We start from the raw sequence: 22,306 nt of genomic DNA, 5'->3' as shown, positions 1-22,306 counted from the left end.
TGGGAGGCATTACAAAACACATCTTTTAAGCTCCCACAGAGTTCAAAACAACAGGGATGTATTTTTCTCTCGCGTCTTTTTCCTTTTCTCAGACAGCAGCAGCTTTCACAATTGAATTTGAATGCCATGCTTTTAGCGCCAGGGTTGTTTGATTATCCACAGACAGGGAGCTGTGCTGGATTCCATTCCTTTCATCATGCTTTAACCAGTGTGAGCTGGCTCCCCTGTCGTATTTTATGAGAGGTGATTTTAGTGCCTCTCCTTTATGCAGATGATTTTGGCTGCCTCTCCCCAGTCTAGTCTTCAAGAGGTGGATATTGGTTTTGACAAGAGAGCTAACCCCGCTACCTTCGCTCTCACCAGGCTGTCTTCCTGACGGCTTCACCGGGCTGGGTATTCTGGGCCATATGCTAATACGAATTACGCTTAGTGAAGGGGAGGATGCCGGATGCATCTACAGGTGTTTTCAGAATTAGACGCGGTGACAGGAATATTACACCGGGCTGAAAACCTCATTGACCCTTCTCACTCCCACAGGGATGAGAGTGGCTTTATGTACTGCCACTGAGCCATATATGCTCTTTATATGCAGTAATACCCCCAGTTAATATCCACATCAGATGACAGGGGTCCACATGTGCACTGTATTCATTCATATGGATTACAGGTTGGCACAGAGCCTCTATATGAGATCATGTGCTGTCATACAGAATTTTTATTTTTCCTTCCAATGATAAGTGTTCATGCTTCCTTCGCCTGTGAAGTCCACTGAGTGTGTGCACATACACAATGCAGGGCCTGCTCCTATCAAATATAGCCCCTGGTAAGCTGCATAGCTCCTTCATGTCTCCACACAGGAGGCACTGATGGTGGGACCAGACGTAATTTTAATGATAACGAGCAATGTTAATGAGGTATTTCTTGTCCTGGCACAGCTCTGCCAAAGCCTTGGCGCGCACAAAGCCACATATACAAACTCTTAAAGCATGGAAATGCACTGCAGAGCCGTTTTCCACAATCACCAAACTTAAGGTTGCCTTTATTCTCCCCCAATTCAGACGGCATATTTGAAGAAGTCGCAGCATTTACGCAGGCGATCATGTTTCTGTGTTGATGCTGGAGCTTGAACTCTGAAGTCAGTCATACAGCGTGTCGGTCTCTCTCTCTTTCGCTCTCCCTCTTCCCTGTTTCGCTAACTAAGTAGAGGGCTTTGCATGATTGCCTGGATGAGTGTTTCCCCTCAACGCTGCATTACTATTGTCCACTTGTCCCTCCTTCATCTGTGTAATTGTATGCATGAAGTTTCAACTGTAAATCCCAGCTGTTGGCAGGTTGTCTGCTCCTGCAGTGCTCTGTATTCTGGTAAGCCATTGGCTGAGGGCTATTGGTTTTTCTTAAGCTGGCAAACATCATGAAAGATAACACAAAGAAGAGCTAGGTAGGTCGTTTTTTTTCCCCTGCTCCTCCAGTCGAATAGATTGGGAAAAAAAGCGGGCGGCATTTGTCTCTCCACTCTCCCCGCTGAAACAGATACAGTAGCTGTGTGGAATAAAGGAGATGCTTCTCTCTCTATCACACTCCATCAGCATTATTTACCAGACCTGCCAGTTGCTTTGTACAGCACCTCTCCCTGCCAAGTAGGCGACTGGCGTACGACCAGGGGCTAGTGACAACAGGCTACAGTGGAAAGCAAGGAGAGCTGTGTGGACGAGCCAAGTCTATTCATTCCCCTAGGCCGCTGAGTGAAGCACAGAACTCTATCTGCTCTCACCGAGGAGAACACAGCACTTTATGGATTTTTTTTTTATCACACGCTATGCTAGAAATGATCATAAACCCGGCCTATCTTTTTGAATCAGAGTAGCGATGCCACAGAGTGCGGCGTTGTAACATTAATAAGCTTATAATGGCTGTGAATATCCATATTTGTTAACCCTGAGCTGAAGTTAAAAGGCTTAGAATAACCGCGAGGCTTTGAGTGCGTTACGCGTACTGTATGTACTGTACTGGAGGTGAATCACACGTGCCAGAGAGGCTGTAATAAATGCGTGTTTCGTTTGTCATCCTCAGCCACACTCCCATCAGCCCTCCTCACAGAACCTATGGAAACATCAGCACTTGCGGCTTGGAAACAGAAAAGTGATTTTTTTTTTTTTCACTGTGTGTCACAGATGGTGGGAAAGCCTTTGTAATGCTAATATAATATCACACTGTGTCGGCCTAGCACTGCAGTTCGCTGTGTGTGCCAAGCAGCCTGGCTGTGGAGTGATTTACCAGTATGGAGAGAAAAAGACCTCCCTCGGTTTACACTGAAAGGCTGCGTGGTTGGCGGGTCCTGCCGCTCGGCCTGCTGCGACTGGGCCCGCCTTTACTTTATTGATTCCGTGGTCCGTCCAGTGCTGTGTACTGTTAATTAACTCTGTCTGCGAGTGTTTGTCACATTGTGTGCGCTTATTAAAAAGGATATTACTAAGAGGGACTACGCATTAAGAACAGCAGGAAGGATAAAGTAAGTGATTTTCAGAAACCGAGGCAAAGGAGCTGCGTATTTAGAGCGGTTGCATTGAAGAGAAAGCGAAATCCTGCACATCATATCGTAAGATAAACACACAAATGTTCTAACATAAAGTAAGATTCCTTTGTCCTATTAAAGGCCGGTGTTGACAGGAAAAATTGTGCCTCTTACTGCCAATGTTTTGCCACCTCCCAACAAACGAGCCAATGGCAGGCCACTTCCTCCAGTGCTAACCAATGACTCTGCGCCTCCGTCTGTGGCAACGAGTCAGCTGCCAGAGAGGAGGAGACGGGGACACTGATGTCTCTCTCTAGCTGCGCCACGTCACATTGTTGTCTATTCGATTTCCAGCCCTCATCCCTGGTATTTGAATCACAAGGGGGAGCGTTTCATATCCTTGCTGGGAGAAGAAGGGTGATCTTGTCTATCTGAAAGAGCATGCTGGATTAAGGGGGTTATTTCCCCAGAGGGGGGGATATGAGAGTGAGTGTCACTCAGACAGCACTCACTCTCACACTGCCTCTGCCTCTGCGTGTTGCCAGGGAGCCCCGGCTTTGACTTCTTCCCATCTCCTCCCCTTCCTTTCCTTCATCGTGTAATCCTTGGCTTTTTGCTTTTTCTCCCTCGCCTCTTCCTCTGTCTCGTATGCATCCTCTTCCTCATCGCGCGCTACCATCTCGTCACGCTTCCTTCCTCCTTCCCCTGCTGGTTCAGCGCTGCCCTACAGGGAATGGAGAATTGCGTGGTTTGGTGGATGGTTGTTATTCCAATCACACCTCTGATGCAGCGAGGGTCCAGTAAAGTACAGAATAATTGGCAGGTTCCACCAGCTACAGGCAGGCCTTCTATTCTAGTATGCGTGTGTGTGTGTGTGTGTGTGTGTGTGTGTAGCTGTGATGAGAGGGGGCTGCTGTAGGTGCAGCATTCAGAGGTCATTTCGTTAATTACTAGCTCTTGTGCTACGTACGTGTTCTCACATTCTGTTTGTCAGTCTGTGTAGTGATGACATGTGCGCGTACGTGCTGACAAAAGAGCTTGCTGCTGACAAAAAAAGGAAATATCAACCAGATGACCTGATGTAAAAACTAAACCCACATTTTCACTGTTTCGATTAAACCAGCCAATAACATATTGGGCAGTTGAAATTTGGCTGCAGTTTTTTGTCTGTTAGTTATCTCGCTCAATATTTAGCCCACCTCTGCGTCATAACTCATTTATAGTATTTGTGTGTGTGTGTGTTGTAAATATGATTCTATTTTTCAGACGGTAGAGTAATGGTGCAAGCAGAGCAGATGCTTGGCAAACACACACACCTAATTAACTGAGGGTCATCCTGGGTCAGAGGGCGGAGGTCATGGGTCACATACGTGCACCTTCTGCCTTCCGAGAGCCGCTGACTGATAGGACTCTGGGGGTGACCACAGATACACATCAATGGAGCCAAGCAGGGCAGCTAATAAAGCGTGTGGGGTACAGGGCTGGGGACAAGCATCAGGGAAAATAAACCAGTGCTATCTGCTGGCAAACACATTGACCCACAGACTTAATGGAACATGTCTCCCATAGGTGCACTGCTCTATTGATTAGCAATTGATGGCAGTTGTAGCCAACACTGATATTGAGTGCCATCTTGCCTTTTTTTCCACCATATCCATGGTAGGCAGGTCTGTTCTTGCAGAGGCTGAATTAAAAACGGGTACAATATAAATGTGTTGCTACATGTGCTGTTTTTTTTTTTTCTTCTCAGCCGTGATTGGCTGCCGTGGAGGCCAGCAACCATAGCGACCATCATCACTTCTTGCTCTGATGCCCTTTCTCTGTGATCCAGCCTTACCTTTAACGACTTCTCATTATGAGGGACTTTAACTTTAAGTTCTTACATGAGTAGATGCGCACGGCATGCACATGTGCACGCAGTATACACAAAATCTCTAAAACATGTAACACAGGCACAAGCGCACGCACAGATGAGCGCGCTCCTGCGCTGTCAGACTTCATATCAGTCTGATACATAACGGGAGCCAAATACTGCCACTTGTTCGTTTACAGTAAGAAACAACCACACACACAGAGATACATGTGCTGACACACATATGCTCGCTTGTGAAGAAAAGAAAGGCAGCGGCCCTGAAAATTGCATAAATGTCAATTATTCTGCAGCTTATGTGAGAGAGGTAGAACAAAGTGGTGGTAATAAAAACTATTGATCACTTCAACCCATAATGTGTCTGACAGGCATTGTGGTGGCAGAAACAGGCATTGACAGAGTGCCTTTTCAGGCATGTAAACCTGCAGGACATTATGTCACTGTATTAGCACTGATCACTGCCGTGTAATGGCCCCCGATCGCCTCAGCCTGATTTAGATTCAGCAAAGCAAACGACGCGTAGCTCTAATAAATGCACCTGCTAGAAATATGATAATTGCATCTCTGAAAGCTGACCTTTTTTCACCGTTGCAGTTAAGATTACTCGATGCATGCCATGCATATGTGTGCAAATGTGTGTGTGTGTGTGTGTGTGTGTGTGTGTGTGTGTGTGTGTGTGTGTGTGTGTGGCTTTGTGTGTGTGTCACGAGTTCTAAGGGTTAGTCATGATTGGTAGTTTTGGCTCTGTGTTTCTGGGCGGTGGATGCATCTTCTGTATTTATCAGCAGTTACTCATACATCAGCATCTTTTTAACTGTACTGAGTGGGAGCACTGTGTATGTAATGGGTGTGTATGGGGACGTGTGCGTGACCGCGTGTGTGAGCTTGTATGCAGAGCCTCATTAAATACGCAATCGTTTCATAAGACTGACCCCTCAAGAGCAGTGGGTGGACCAAACATAGATTTGCAAATGAATCTGTAATGTGAAAGTTTATGGTGTGTTAGGCCATGTGTGTGTCTCTCTCTCTCTCTCTCTCTCTCTCTCTCTCTCTCTCTGTGTGTCTGTGTGTGTGTGTCTGTGTGTGTGTGTGCGCGCGTGTGTGTGTGTGTGTGTGTGTGTGTGTGTGTGTGTGTGTGTGTGTGTAGTACAAATGCATGTTGGAACCAAAATTTCAATTTCTGTGATAGAACAATTTAGCTTTGCGTGCCTCAGCCGGTCTTCCTCTGTACTGTGTGCGCTTGTGGGGAGCTTGTTACAGCAACCTCAGGCTAGTCAAGATGTTTTTTGGCTATCGTCACCACATTAGCTGGGTACTGCCGTGCACTCTCATGTACCATAAGTACATGCTGTACATGGCAGAGGGATATATCCATATGTTATTGGGGATGGCATTGCTTCTGTCTCATTAGCAGCAGTGCTGAGGCCCCGAGCTGCTTCTTGTGCTCCACTGGGACAGCTGATGAGGCCTGACTATGTGACCTTTAACAACCTAATCAACTTTTAACACCTCGCCTACTGCCTGCCTCATTGCCATTCTTTTCTCCTCCATTCACCAGCAGGGCCCCATCCCCATTTAGACTCCATCACTTTTCTTTTTGTTTTAAAGCAGCAGCCTTGCTTTTCGTGATCACCTGTACATGTATGAATGAAGCAGCACTGTAAACACATGCAGAAGCGGTCTCTGGAGGCACGCGGTGATGCATTGTAATCGGCCGTCTCTCTCCACACTCTTGACCTTCCCTCTGCTTATCTCTCTCTCTGTCTTCCTCTCCTGGCTGTTGAAGAGCTCAGGTTGCACAAAAGATAAACAGGGAAACAGACACAGTTATCAGGTTATACATAACAAATAAATAGTTATAAAACATGTATAGCATGGAGCGCATTGTACACAAAAATAGATTCAATTTAAAAAAAGTTGTCTGGATGTATCTAAAGTAAAACTTAGAGAATAACTAACTTATCAATATATTTGTCTGCCGTCATCTTCATCAACATGTAAAAGACATTAAGTTTTATCTGTTAAATATTTAATAGCTGACTTACACATGCCTGAATCAGGACTAACCTGTAATGGCCATTAAATTACAATAGCTGACACAACACCACAAACACCTCTAAAATCCAACTGGAAATTGTAATGCAGTCTAATGCAATAGTTCCTGTATGTCACAAGTACCGCCCTTATGAAGACGAAGTAGCAAACAGCTTGCTATGTAATGTAATGCAATGTTAGTGAATTTCCAGGGTGGATGAAATACAATGAATGCTGGTGCTCGGAGGTCTTCAGAGGTCTTTTTAGTTGTTATCGCGAGCCACTGAATACTAAATAGAATTTAGAACGATGTCTTTAAAGCAGTTACTCAAGAGAATTATGGGAAATTCTGCTGCTATAACAAAACCGAAATGACAGTCTGTGCTGTATTGAGGAACAGTGTTTGCATTGGGCATGAAATGTTAGCTGTGGCAGTCAGCCGGTGACCAAAAGCATTGACTTGACTCTCAGAAAAGCGTAGTGAAATGTTCCTTTAAGAAAGCATTACATTTCTGCAAATGTAAGCTAAAAGGTGAGTGAGATTTAAAATCCACTCAGCTCTGAAGCTAGGAAGAAATCCTGGCAGAAGTGTCCGTCATATGCTGTAGCTCAGCAGAACTATGATCTCAATAAGAACAAAATACTAATTCACTGCACCGTCTCCTGAGAAAAAGCTGGATTTTGACATACACTGGGAGGCCTGCACCTTTATTCAGAGGCAGGCCGAGGCCTTAGAGGTAACAGTCGTTACAATTGTCCAGATCTGGCTCTGCAGGTTGTGCTGTGCTGATAAAGATCCAGCTCTATAATCCTGATTCATAGTGAATCTCTACCTATCAGATGCTTCATGGGCTCTTCAGCAGCCTGTGATTGACGATGATTATCTCAAGCGGATACCATATCTCTGCCATCACCGTGGCCATGTCAGGGATTTTAGGTGAGGGAGTTTGATCAAATACTGCACCGAACAGCTGACAGCGAAGACACACGGTAGCAGAAGCACATGTACAAGGCGCCATTGAATTAAGATATACAGATAAGGAATGATTTTTCTCTCGCTCTCTTCGTGTGTCAGAGACAAAGTTATTGAGATTTGTCTTTAGCTGCTGCACAGTTACTACCTGACGAGCAATCTTCATGGCAGAATCAGCCAATCGGAGCTTTGTGTGGCGAGGTGGTTGCAACAAAAACAAAAGCAGGATTCAGGAAACACTTCCAGCACAGACCTGTTCAGTCCTGACACATGCTGATCGAGTCAGGTGCTGCTGTGTTGTTAAGCATGTGTGGCCATTTTTGAAAAAGTTGTTTATATGTTTGGAATTGATTACAAATAATGATACAAACAATCACTTTTTTTTTGTTTACTGACTTTCAGTGGAATCATATTATTTTACAAAATACAAATTAGAGAAGTATTACTTATTAATGACAGTTAGTGGCTCTCTATAGCACCTTTAACTCTCTGTGTTGCTTTCATGGCCTGTATCTGAGCTGTTTTGGTCCACTCTTTCAGCAAAAACAGCTCAGATAAACGCTGTACGCTAACCAGAAAGCTCCCAACAGCAGACAAACAAAGTTAGCGGGTAGCTGGTGGAGCATTTAGTGGCTAAAGGGCCCGATTTTCCACATAGGAGTTGGTGGAGACCAAAACAGAGCTAAAAAGGGAAGTGGAATATTGGACTTTGTCACGTGGCTGAATGAATGCTGTTTCTCCATGTTGTTGTTTTACATGTGTGAAGACCTTTGTCTGTGATGTACAGCATGTCCAAACAGAAAAAAAACAACTTGTATTAATATTGTGCGGTTGATTTCAGCCATATCAACCAGCTCTCATCACAAACACGGACAACTCGCTTGTTATTTCCACTCATGCAGGCGCAGAACATATGAGCCCGTTGGCTGTCGGCTGGGATCTGTGCGATACATTCAAGTGAAACATTTAATAGACGTGAGGTGACGCAAAGCGTTTGATCTGTCGGCGCATTGACAGGGCTGCTTCTTTGAGCTCGGCTTGGTCCGTAGGTGCCCTCAGAAGAGGAGAGCTCTGACATATCGGTCGTGAGGAGGCCAGTTGACCTTCGACAGAACAATGCTCGCGTTTGTGAGTGAGAAACAGAAAGAGGCGGAGGGGGGGGGGGGGCGCAGAGTTACTGCCTCTCCTGCAACACAGAAGGAATGGAGACATAGTGTACGCAACGCAGACAATAGCAGGAGTATGTGGAGAGCTCTACAATCCACCTATCAGTGAACAACAGAATGTCAGCACTTAGTTAGTGACAGGGATAGAGAAACAAATGAGGTGGCTCAGAGGATAGCACCGATGGCAGATATCAAAACAGTGGGGGCCTGTCTGTGTGGAGTTTGCATGTTCTCCTTCAATCAAAGTACTGCCTTTCGATCTTAGATCCGCAGCTTGTCCCCGAGCGTGGAGAATATTTGCCCTCGTGATCGTAGAACAGGTTAAATTCATGTGCTTGACATGAGAGTCTGTGCTTCTATTAAAAGGAGCCACGGTTTTCTTCCCCGATTTAGAAATTCTGGCCTTTAAGATAAGTTCATACCTGCTAATATGTTTCTGTGAATACGGCGGACTGGATTTGTGTTTCTCTGTACTCCTACCACGTATTGCTGCAAGCTTGCAGGCTCAAGAGTATTGCCGTGAGTTGCGTGTGAGGCAGGTTACTCAGCCTGTCTGCAGCCAGTCAGTGAACCTGCTCCGAAACTGTATACCTGTGCTGAAAAGAGGAGTCGCCATTTCAGCGCTGTCTGTTTGGATCAGTGTTCCCTGTGGCGCTGTGCCCTCTTTGAGAGCTCCTCTGTTGGGGATCTATTCCCTGGCCCCTGACTCTTTCCCTCTGTTGACACAATGGGCCCTTTGTACCTACATATACTGCTGCTGTGGGACCTTGCTTCGTATTTTTGGCAATTATACGCGATCCCGCTCCAGCCATGCCTATTGTTGCTGCTTCACTGAAGAGAAATGCAATCGAATGGAGGGGAAATGCAGAGAAATAGGGATGCGGGAAGAGGCTTGCAGGAATTAGATTGCGGTGCTGATAAGTTCCATATAGAGCGAGTAAACATGTTCTTATCTTGTTATCCGGCTTGCACATTAACACATGGTGTGTGGAGGAGGTGGAGGAGGGCTTAAAAGAATAAATCAAATCCTAATCATTCTGTTTGGCTTTTCCCACTCTGCTCTTTGTCTCTATTTCTGTTTCTCATCGAGCAAAGAACCCCGGCACACATGCAAGAACAATGGAGGGGTCAGAAGTACGAGCCATTTTCCTGCACCCGCTGAATGCTCCAGAAATGAGTGCACAGTGATTATGTGCCCTAATGTGCAGCATTTAAAGAGTGGTTTCCTGCAGCAGAGTTAAGTGATGGTGCCCTCTGTGAAGTATTAATGATGTGGATGGATGAATCAGGTCGGCACAAACCTGTTGACGGCAGTCGCGGCGCACTCTTAAAGCTGCACCCAGACATCAGGCTTAACCGCTTGGCAAATTGGACATGCTTGTTGGCTGTAGCTCCAATTTATGTGCACTCTCTATTGCAGTTAGTCCATCTTCATTATTGAAATGGCCTCTCGTCAGGTCTTGACAGAGTGGTGGAGATGGTGAAGGGTGGGAGAGGGGGAGCATACAGGAGAATCATGAATAATGTGGAAAATAAACACATTTGAGGCATTGGAGCTGGCTGGCAGGAGGGGTGTTGGGAGCGTTGTGAAATGCCCGGCTTTCGTTCCCTCTCCCTCTCTCTCTTCATGTGATTGCATGTGCAGCTTCTGCCAGTGGATGCTGATGCTGTGGATCCTCAGCCTTGGGGCTTTGTCTAACACACATGCAATTGGGCATAAATACACAGCAACACACACCCATGCATCTCCCCCGCTGCACATCCACAAGCAGCTCCAGGCGCTGAGCTCTGGCAGGACCTCTGTAGCCTCACCAGCATCCCAGCTGTGTGTTTTGTCACTGCCACTCTGGAGACACACTGCTCAGTGGCTACAGCCTGTATGTCTAAAAGGGAGCCGCAGTGACTTCACTTCTCCCGAGTGCCCAGGATTGTTGCATTTGATAAGTTTCGGCTTAGCTCATCTGGGTCAGTCAGTTCAGGAGGGGGTATCCACGCTTTGTCGACGGGGATGTTTTTATTGCCATATGTAGAATTTCAATTTCTCAGTGTGCCAAATTCATAAGGTACAATTTGACCTCAAAAACATCTCTTAGCTCGGTAAATGCCACGTGCACTTAAGCCTCGGCTTTAGGAGTGATAGCGCTTCTCTATGAAGAGATGAACGGGGTCTGGCTGGGTCTACCTGCAGGGTCCTTGTACCTGCTGCACACATGAGCAGATGTGATGGCTCATGAGATAATTACCCACTGAGCCGGTGTGTATGCAACTGTAAGCTGAAGCAGGGGTTCCCTTCAGGTAGCTCTCCGGCTCAGGTCAGTGAACAGCTAATGACATTTAGAAGCAATAGGATGAAAGAGATGGCAGTTGTTTGTAGTTGGCCGCGCACTACCTTTGTCTTATTGTCTGCCGTCTGTCTTAATCTCCCAGCCACCGTTTTCACACCACGAGGAGATCATGTTATTAGATCCCCTCCCCTGGCTCATTTGTCATCCTGCAGCACCACTCCTCCAGAGAAGGACTGCAGGAGCTGAAAAAAGAAAACAATATAAACAGGCAGGAGGCCACAACATCAAATGTTCATCACTTACAGACCCGGAGTCTCTCGTATCTTCATTGTTCTTTCAGGAATCACGCCAGGTTAATATGCTTCCTCTTTTCTGCGCCACCCCACCCAATTTCAAGAGGCGGACAAACTTCAGCCTCTCTTCTCTCTTAACATATTGTTTTGTTTTACACTGTACCCAGCACACTGCATCCTGCTACACATGCACTCAATCATCCCCCACCCCCACTTTCACCATCACTCGCTACAGTAAAAAGTATTGTCAGTGTTCACAGTTTGCTGTCACCGCCTCAGTCACATCTCTTTAATCTGTCCTCTTTGAGCCTGCAAGGTTTTTCGTTCTGCCGAGGCGCACGGAAAGGAGGGAGTCAGCTAATTACAATAAACAAATATGCTCAGAGCCGCCTATGAAAGGTTCGCATAGGTTAACAACTCTGCTATAAATGTTAAATGAAGCTTAAAATAGGATCGTATGGCGTACAGTTGCCATAGTGATCCTAGCTGTGATTCTTGGTGTACTTGGTAAAGTTTAAATTAATCTTAGACACAAATCTGTGATGCAGAGAAAAAATGAGTGATTGTTTGGTGCCCCAGGGCCCTCTTTGATGTCTCTGTCACGTTTGTAGCTTTTTCTATAATCACTGCATCTTTGTGTTTGTCTGTTTTTCATTGTAATGAAATCCAATGTACTGCCGCTAATGTTATTCTGCATTAGACACATGGCAGCCGCCCTTTAACGATCCCTTCCCTACTCACGTCTCTTTTTGCTTCTCTGTGTCCTCTCTGTTTCTCTCTGGCTCTCTCTTTCAACAGGTGGGACAGTCAAAATGATGCGTAGGAGGTGAAGCGTTGAGCCGTATTGATGGATGTGTTAACAGACAGCAGTCTCACATTGGTCGTGAAGACTTCAGAACCAGAGAATGCAAATGTAGTGGAGAACACAGGTGAAAACTACTCGCAAACATAATATCCATTAACCGGAACTTCTTTCTGAATGAGAAATGCACATGGAAATGTTAATTTTGCCTTTTAATTCTTTGAACTCTGCTTTGAACATTTGGAGATACTGGGTTGTTGACCTAAGAGCAGAAATTAAAATTTTCTCCAGAATAATCAAGCATTTGTTAGAATAAATGAAAGCTTAATGACAACAGTTTCTCTCGCAACATCTTAAAAACTTTGAGAAGACGATTAGTATTACGACATACCATGGAACTGGCTTTTTCGAATTAGCTTTTCACCCTCAGTTTTAAGCCCTTTGACAAGATATGGGGAACGTGAAACACACCCTGTCTTTTTAAATGAAAAGTGGAAAAGAAACATTAAATGAAGCTTTTTAAGCTATTGTTAATCCTCTCTCTCGATGCTTCCACAACTGAGAAATATGACATCTACCTTTTCTCATAAAAAGGTGCAAATGTGAAAGAGGGTGCAACCATTAATTCTCTCATTCACATTCATTAGCATAAGCAAAAGAGGCTGTGTGTGTTTGAGAGTGCGCATGCATGTGTAAAATACTTTTTATTCAGATTTATTTGTTCATCTATTAGCTTTTATTTTAGGTCACGCATGAATTCTCAATAACATAAACCATGCATGCATAATGTCCCTGATGTGAGATCTTCATATGAAATGAAGATTATGAAGTTAATCCAGGTGTGTCTGGAGCGTAGTCCCTTCTTTTTCCTGGACTAGAAGCCCCACTGATGCTACACTTTTCCAAGACTCATTCAGTTAGTTACCTGCTGCCCCCTAAAGTTTACCTCTACCAGGCACCAGTGATCCTGAGATGAGGTTTATCTTAGTGTCTCAGCTCCGGTCAGGTCGGTGCCCACTGTGAGAATCACACAGATTATCCACAGCACTAGCCTGTTCCTTGGGAGGCGCGGAGAGGAAAAGATGGAGAGACAGTGAGAGAGGACGGAGGATGAGAGGAAGAAAAAGAGCAGCTTAGGAGAGGGTGAAAGAGGCTCCATTGAGCAGGAATAGGGAAGCTCTGTAAGGAGGATGGCCATGAATCATGCTGCAGTTACTCACCACTTATTATGAACATCCTGTACTGGCGGGATTGATTTCCCCCCACCATTCACAAAATGGCATATAGTGAAGATAGGTAGCAAGCAGCTTCTGTGGCCGGCCTACCAGCTGGATGAGTGAACGCCCCGGGTGGCTGAGCTGCAGAACGGCTAGCTCGGCATTTTGCGAATGTAAAAGCCTCCATATAACGAGGATAAGGAGCAGGGAAGTAGGAAGGGAAGGAGATAGGGAGCAGAAAATGGAGGAAGAAGGGGATGGAAAGGGAGGGTGGGAGTGAGGAATGATTTCAAAAAGCCATTAAAAGGAGGAAAAGGCCATGTCAGCTGTTTTCATTTGCATTGTACTTTATATTGTGATATTTGAGCTATTTTATTCCCTGGGCTACGTGGAATGGATGTATGGGTTTGATTCATGTTAATATCATGAACAGACTATCGCCACATAGGAATATTCTCATATGTTCTGTTTCTGTCCTGTCTATAAAGGTGCTGGATTGTAAGTGGGGAGAGAAAAGGTACGGGTGTATGTGTGTATGTGCATGTGTGGCCGTGAGTGCATGTGTGGCATCTGACACACTAATAGATGAGGCCACAGACGCCAACTTGTCTCTCTCCCCGTGTCCATGACCATGTCCCTCGGCGTGTGCTCGTCGCCCCGCGGGGCCGCCTGGCACGGAGCAGCTCGGGCTTACCTCAGGTGGATGGAGCCCTGAATGTCACGGCTAGAAAGATGGACGAGACTTCGGGAGCTCCGAGTGCTAACTGGTCTGGTCTGGTCTGGTCTAGTTTGGCGGTGGTCGGGCTGTCTAGCATGGCTGGGCTTGGCAGAGCTGGGGATCAGAAGATCACCACCTCCTGCCAGCAGCCGGGGTCCTTCCATATGCTCAGCGGTGAATGTCCATGCCAGCTTGCATGAGCTGTGTCACATCCAGCCTCAGCCTCATTCAAGGAGAACTTCTCCTGATAACACAATTACAGAACTGCAGCTGTGTTAGGGTGATCTCGGAGTGTGTGAAGCGCGTTTTTTATTCGTATACGAGCTGCTCTCTCTGTAAGCTAGATATTGTATTCTGGCAGCAGTAAGCATTTTGGATGTTTATCCTGTTTACATTTGCCAGCTCAGATGCAGTAGTAACATTATGTTGTGCCGTATCAGTGAATATGAGGCTGCTGATCCCCCTTTGACCTCTAATGTCAAACTTGATTTGTCATCGCTGTGAGACCCTGTGTGTGTGTGTGCTTGTGTGTGTGTGTGTGTGTGTGTACCTGTCTGACTGACTGATCTGTGGCACATTCTGAACAGCTGAAGAGCTAATGGTCCAGCTGGAGACAGATGGCCTCTCGATAACACTATACCCCCAAGCCAATACTCACACTATATCACTCTCCCTCTCTCTCTCACACACACACACATGCATGAACACACGTGCATCCACGCATACACACCCTCTCTCTCTCTGGTACGCGCACGCTCACAAACGCACCAGAAAATCACATGCACACACACATTGGATAGGATAGATTGTTAATCCATTATAAACCCTGAGGAAGCACAGTTTCCACTATGAGTTTAATGTTTCACAGTAATTTTGAACAATCTTTTGGCAATATTAGGTGGCAGCTTAGGATTCATGCGAACACGGGGGGGATAAAGGAAGTTAATTTCTCCCTTTTTTTTGGAATTTCCCTCTTTCTGTGGCTTTGCTTCTTTGTAGGGCTAATGAAAGAGATAAGCAATCATTTCTTTATATTTGCCTTATCTATGAGTGCTGGAAAATTACTTGGTAGATTTGAGGCACTGGCACTGTTTACATATAATTCCAAATAAATCTGAATGAATTGCATCCACGCCTGGAAAAAAAACCCACAAAAAATCATTGCAGTCCTCCTGTGCTCCTCTCTTTACTCTTGTCAGACACTGGATGTGCCTAAAAATCTAATTCTGAACAGAAAGTACTTGTTAAATGCAGAAAAGGTCCTGACTCTCCAAAGAGAACATGTGTCAGTAACATGCTTTTGCTCTGAGGTCATTTGGCTCACAGATTGAAGGGAACTGATGGCAAACGCCTCGCTGTGATGCTTCTGCAGCCTCTGACAAGTTGCTGCTATAACAGCTCGCTCACTCCTAGAGGAAGAAAGAGGATGCATTATTTCTCCTGAGGATTTCTTCATTAAGGATGACAGTAGCACAGTTGCATGCTTTTAGTAGGCGTTGCGGTTGCTCCGGTGTGTCTGCAGGCCGCAGGCCCAGAGAGATCTGCTCTCAGGAATTCCATTACCTCGTTAAATCACTCTCAAATCATATCCATATTCAAAGATTTACTCACCATCAATACGGCCATGTTGGATGCTGTTTGTTAAGCAGCCTTCCCCTCAAGCATTTATCAGCACCTCAATAATGATTAAGCGCATCCCTTCTAAAATGGTGGACGTCGCTAGTTAACCTCTGTGAACACGTTAATTGCTGTGGTATGTTTTTCAATTTTAATTTGCTTTTCTGGCATGATTTTAAAGAACATGTGTGAGGCAGCAGCTTGGGATTGTAGAGGGAGGCAGGTGTAGATGATATTGGTTATACAGTCTCCAACATATGGGCCTGTCGTGTCCCATGTGTACGTACCTGCCTCTGCTGCTGTCATCTAATTATGCAGAGCAAACAAAGCTATCTGCCTGCTGCTACAAGCCCGCTTCTGTGGGTTTTGATTGTTACTCATCAGATGGATGTCTTCAACTGATTAAGACATTGTCACAGTCGACCCGAAGAAAATCACCAAAACCTACTTCCAATTTCGTCATTACTGCTATTGTTGCTGCCAATCTGTGTAATTTTGTGGTATCTTGTTGCCTTAGAGCTATGTTGCATCTATACAGATGAAATGCTAAAGGGAGAGGGAGGTAATGCAAGATGACTGCATTAATTTGATCTCATATATTGCTCTTGGGCTGGCAGAGGAAGCCATAGATGGGTGACAAATTAAAGGAAAAACCCACACAAAGTGTCTTACTAAGGTGTTGGGCCACCAGAGAAGCTTTAATGCGCCTTGCCATTGATTTCTTGCATCGATGATGGTGGTGGAAAGCACTGTCTAACACATCGGTCCAAAATCTTCCATAGGTGTTCAACTTTGTATTGATTTGCAGTGACCCATCCCTCTGAGGGCACGAGTGGACCCAAACCGTGCCAGCAAAATGCCCCCCACAGCATAACAGAGCCACTGGATGCCCTCACTGTAGGGGTCAAGCATTCGGGCCTGTACCGTCCTCTTGCACTCGCCCACTTGTGGAGAATATGGTGAAGAATGACTCATCTGACCATATCACTTTTTTCCACATCTCTGTAGACCAGTGCTAATGGTTTTTGAACCACTGAAGTCTCTGATGTGCATTTCTCTTTGTAATGAAGGGTTTATGCACTGCCACCCTACTATAATATCCCTCTCTGTGTAACTGTTCTTGCTGACAGTCTGATGTGCGGTGTCGACCACATTTTCCAACTATTTACTGATGTCTTTCCCATAGATCTAAATACAGATGTCACTTTAGTCACTGTTCCTATTGAAACACCAGCCAGTCGAGCAGTCTCTGTGACTGAAGCTCCTGCCATCCGTGCCAATGAACCCTCTTTCAAAGTCACTCATATCTTTTCCTCTTGCCATCTTGATACAAAAACAGAATCAACTGGGCCTGCTCAGCATTTTTATACATGCCACAGAGCATGATTGGATGTTAATTGCTTAATTGTACGATGTAGTGCACCTGTGCAGAAGCATCTGCATTCGTTATGTTTCCTCAGTTTTTTCCTTTCATTTGTCACCTGTCTGAATAACCAGATTATACCATACTATCATTGTTGTGTTATTATCATAAAGTAGTTGATTGGTTGTACTGACATTATTTTCAGTAAGCGAGGTAGTAACATTTGGGAATGACTTTTCGTCTATGAATGAAAGCTTTATTTAGCACAAGATTCAAACCATTTATTAACTACTATCTCATAGAATGAATAACACCCACTTTCAGGACACTCAGAGCAAGTTTTTGTTTTCCAAAACTTTGCTTCCTTAAAGCACCGCATGAAATTGCTCATTTTGTTGCACAAATTAATTTCTGGCAGCTCTTTGTCACTTTCATTTATGCCACCACATTACCGTAACATGAAGCAGGTGACTCCATCTGTGAGTCACCTTCATCGTGTTTTATGTGTTCTGAGAATTTGGCAGGATTTTTTATGGCTGTGTTGCTTCTTGCCTTGTCTAGACTTTTGCATTAGAACATCAAACATTAATGGGTAAGGAGTTTGTCCTTACCCAACTTGACATTGCTAATACCTCTTATTCAATCTAGTACCAAAACTGAATTATTAATGTTTAAGGCTGGCATCACAAAATGACATTTTGAGCTCTAGGGGGTTAATTGACGCTAATTGCATTTCAGCAGCCCAGAAGAAATGTCAGTGTAACTACAGAACAAAAACAATGTATTTTAACTTAAGACTTACAGTTCAAAGACTTGAAAGAGCTGAAATCTTTTCTTTTTTTCCCCCCTGCAGGGGTATGTGAGCAGAGCGAGGATCTGAGTCTGTGCGGGCTCGTTGATGCTACGCTCCCTCCATCCTCACCTCCTCCTGCTGCAGAGACTTCACAGCAGGCCTGCCCAACTCACCAGAGGACCACGCCTACATCGCCAACCCTGCCCCTGCCGCTTGGCACTGACTCATCCCTGGGCCTGACAGTGGCCCCCTGCCCTCCCTCCGATGAGGCTCCAACTGTAGTCCCCCACCTTCACCACACTCCCACTCCCACATCACTTCCCGCCCCAGCTGTAAGCTCCTGGGCCCCAACAGGAGACACCCAGAAGACTTCCCTTCTGCTGCCTGTTGCCCTCCCTTTGTCAGCTACAATAATGGAGCCCGGCACTGTGTCTGCGCTGACAGAGGAGTGTCTTCTTCAGCCCACGCGCACCTGCCTTGGCTGCTTCATTGAGACCCGTGATGCTACTGACCCTAATTCCATCCAGAACCCGCCCCATGCCCCTAACGCCAACCCTGACACAGAGACTGGGCTAAGTGTAAGGATAGGGGATGTGAGCAGAGAGGACTTCTCTGACATTAACAACATCAGCATCCAGTGCCTGAGCCATGCAGGGGAGGCAGTGAGTCACTACGGAGAGCAGCTCCTCTCTGACCAGCTACTTAGCTTTCCTCTGCCGAAGGCCCCAGGTGAGGGCAAGAGAGTGGATGGAAACAAAACAGCAGAGGACTGTGATGACCCAGAGGATGACGCAACAGCTAAGAACTTATATGAGGGACTGTTACTTGACAAAGTGAGTGGAGAGGAGGTTCTGCTGGCTAATGCTGGCCAGGACTGGGGCTACTTTGAATCCTTCATCAGTGAGAGTAAGATGGAACTGCTGGACCTTTGTTCTAAGAATGAACTGTCAGTTAACCTCTTCTCTGAGGAAGATGTTGACAATCTATTCGATGATGAGGATGATGACTCAACTTTAAGCAGCGATGTTTGCTCGCTGAAGATTCGCTACGAGTCTTTCCAGGACAACATGAGGGAAAAAACAAACGTGCTGCAGGAGGAGACACAGTTCAACTTCTTCCCTAGTGTCCTGGCCAGCTGTGCCAAGAAAGAGGAAGGAGCGGGAGTCTTGAGGAGGAGTGCTGAGGAGCTTCAGCCCAAAACTGATGAGCTCATCCTGGAGACAGTACAGGAGGGAAAGGCTGGGGACTGCAGTGGCAGGAGCCCCCTTGATGGTTCCCAAGGCTCGCCCATGTCCACTCCCAAAGTCAACTACCTAATTGACTTCAACTCGACAGAGGAATCAGGCGAATTCAGTGATGACAGCTCCTGCACTGGCTCCTCCTCAGACACCCTGCAGGAGGGCAAGTTTAAGAAGGGCCACTCAAAGAGATTGCTCAGCCCTTCTAACCCTCTTAACTATGGTTTGCGCTCCAAGAGAAAGGTTCGATACAGTGATGATTACTTATATGACGTTGACTCGCTTGAGAGTGAGAAGAATGCAGAGAAAAAAGAGAAAGCGCCCTCTGGTCAAAAAGAGGAGGAGGATGTAGACTGGTGCCCCAAAAAACGTCGGAAATCCTGTCGTAAAGAGCCACCGGTGGTCATCAAGTACATCATCATCAACAGGTTTAAAGGAGAGAGACTCATGTCAGTGAAACTGGGCAAGTTGGACCCTGTGGATGCTACTGTGAGCTTAAACACAGACACAGTAAGCAAATATGAGACACTGGCTCCTCTGAAGGATTTCTGGCAGGAGAGGCAAAGAGAGAGACAGGAACAGCTTAAGCTGGCTGCCAGAGATAAACAACAACGCGGTTTTCATCTAAACGGACGCCATCATCGCCCTTTTAATTCTAGTCATCCCAAAAGGAAATACAAGATTGCAAACAGGCTTAAGGTTCAGAGGATTCACACTGTGGAGCAATCAGCAACAGCACAGGGCTCCCCTCTCTCTGATCGGGGCCAGGGAGGTGTCACTAAAGAAGAGGCCACCCCCACGGTTGGGGGAATAATAGCAGCCCCAGGCCTCCCAGTGACATTAGACACAAACTCCATCACGCACGCAGTCACAGCCAAGAGCCGCTCCCAGGAGAGGGAGGAGAGGGAGGGGAGGAGATTGGGAGGAAATAAAACAGTCAGGATAAGAAAATTCAAAAGCGAAGCCAGGCTGAGGAGCAAGAAAATGAAAGAGGCAGAAGGAGAGGAGGGCAGGAGCGTGACAAATGAAACGGATGCCTGTGTCGCTGCGGCACAGATTGAGGACCCTACTGCTGGGTTAGGAGAGGCAGGCATTAGCTCAGCTACAGTCAAACCAAATTTCTCTGACAATACCACCACCCCTCACACATCTGAGGAGAAATTCCCCTTTGTTTCGTCCACCTGCTCTCCTGACAAGGCTTCCTCCTCAGAGGAGGTGGAGTCGGGTGTCCCTGTCATCCCGGGGGGCTACCTGCAGACCCTGTTAGATGCTACAGACTCCTCCGGTGGAGCAGCTATCTCTTATTTCCCCCAGCAGCCCTCCAGGCAGCAGTATCCTCTGGGGCTATCCCTGGAGGAGAAACAGTTTTCTTCTCTGCAGCTCGCTCAGAGCTGCGTCCTCTCTCCTCCCTCCGAGTCAGAGCTCCAGCAGTCTCCCCAGAACTGCCCCAGCTTCCCCCAGATGTGGCACCCGCAGCTCTGTGCAAGTCACAGCCAGAGCTTTGGGCCCGAAACCCCTGAGACTCCCATCTTACCCAACAACTTCCCAGCTGCTGTGCCCCTGAATGACAGCCTGCCAGTGTCTAACTACAGCCAGCTGAGCCCTGAGGCTGACAGGCTACTTTATGAGAAGAGCTACCTGACTGAGGCTGGGCTGCAGCCTGGGGCAGATCTGCAAGTGTGTCAGTCTGCCTGTGTGGAGGGCCAGGTGCAATACCAGAGAGGGTCCCTGTGCACAGACAATGGCAGGCTCATCAGCTATGACTCAGTGGGCTCTCTGTCAGCCTCCTCCAGCAATTACAGCTCCCTCAGCCTCAAGTCTTGTGAGCGAGAGGGCGAGGAGGAGGGTCGAGACAGCTTCTTAGCTCATTGCAGTCCTAAAGTGGTGATTCAGCAGAGTGTGGACGCCCTTACCCCACTCAGGGAGTCCTCAGACCTGCTGGACATCTCCAACTTCACCCCTGACAAGTTTAGACACTCATCACTGTCAGAGCTTTCCCCTCCTGAGACCCCCAACCTGTCCCCCCAGGTGGTGGGACGTGAGGTGAAGATGGCAGGCAATGTTGGAGAATACCAGGATGTGAATGATATGACTATGGACTGCAATAGGGAGGTAAAGTGGAACTGTGATGTTATGCAGCAACAGGAGCACACAGCAAATGCTTACACAGTGGAAGACAGCCAGTTTCCGCTGCACAACTTTAACAGTCAGGATGTGTTAGGTTTAGATAAAAAGGAGCTGGGAGGTACAGAGTTTAATGAACAGACTGATGAGATGCTGGCTGGTGCGAAAAGCATTAAGTCAAAGAGGAAAGGCAGTTGCAAACAGACAGCTGCAGGGCAGAGCCCAAAGAAAGTCCGGGCTCCTAGAGCTCCTAAGTCAGAAAAGGTCAAGACGCCCAAGCAGAACTCACGTTCCACCAAAAAGATTAAGGCCATGTTGGAGGGTAAGGCAGCAAAGAACCAGGAAGGTGGTTGTGGCACAGGCCTGACTGACAGTAGTAGCACTGGGGACTGGGCTGGCACCGGCTGGTCAGAGAGCAACAGCCTGGTTGGGGACGACCAGAGAGAATTTGAGGAGCCCTCCAATATTCTGTCCAACATTGTATCTGGCATGGCTGAGGTCCAGAGGTTCATGATGGCCTCCATTGAGCCACTGTGGAATCCCATGTCTGAGGCCTGCATGCCCTCTGAGGCCAATAGCCTCAACCTAAAGACCCTCAAAATCTTGGCAGGCACAGAGGCTGACCTGAAGAAAAAGGGAGCAGCGCTAACAGGGGCTGGAAGAGGCAGAAAGGCAGGGGGCAAAGGAGGAAAAAACCAGGCCAAATTCAACCCCTCTCATCCCTTATTCCCTCAACTAGCTCTGGGCTGTAACATGTTTGACAAACCCAACTTTATTAATCCTGGGCCTGCACACAAAAAGCTGTACCGCCACAAGACCAGTGCAAAGTTTCCTCGGATTGAGACACTGAAGGGGAAGCGAGCTGAGAGAGACCCAAACAAGGACATAGCACTGATGACCTCTTTTGAGAAACTGAGGTAATATTTTGTTATCAGCTGCTGTTGCACCCCCTTCTCACTTTCCCCCACTACCTGCTCAGCCCTCCCTCCCAAGCATACCTACACTGACGCTATGCCAGAGCTGCATGAGTACTACGTTCCCCCTGACTACTCCCACTTCCTTTTAACCCCACTCCCGAAGAGGAAATTAATATCTGCATGAAAAACTTCTTGTACTTTGCAAACTACCTATTGAGTGATTGTGTCAAGCTTGATTGAGATTTGAAACGACCATGGCTGCATTTTTCTTGCTTTTGTTGTTTCTGCTTTGTTTGTTCTTCTTATAGTCGTTTTTGTTTTACTTTTGTCTGAAAAAAAAAGAATAAGCCTTGAAAACAGTTCTGTCGCCTTTATGAGGAACCT

The 22,306-nt window shown here is 46.5% G+C and overlaps 1 protein-coding gene across 1 annotated transcript; it reads left to right on the top strand.

Moving 5' to 3' along the window:
• Positions 1-11,980: 11,980 nt before the first annotated feature.
• On the top strand, positions 11,981-21,926 carry nexmifb (neurite extension and migration factor b). Its single transcript, XM_041944704.1, has 2 exons — positions 11,981-12,062; positions 17,704-21,926. The coding sequence occupies exons 1-2, from the start codon at positions 11,981-11,983 to the stop codon at positions 21,924-21,926; spliced, it is 4,305 nt and encodes a 1,434-aa protein (XP_041800638.1).
• The last annotated feature ends 380 nt before the right edge of the window (positions 21,927-22,306 follow it).

Source organism: Chelmon rostratus, chromosome 9 (genome assembly GCF_017976325.1).
Source record: "Chelmon rostratus isolate fCheRos1 chromosome 9, fCheRos1.pri, whole genome shotgun sequence".
Lineage (NCBI taxonomy): Eukaryota > Metazoa > Chordata > Actinopteri > Chaetodontiformes > Chaetodontidae > Chelmon > Chelmon rostratus.
This window is presented reverse-complemented; position numbering and strand designations above follow the sequence as displayed.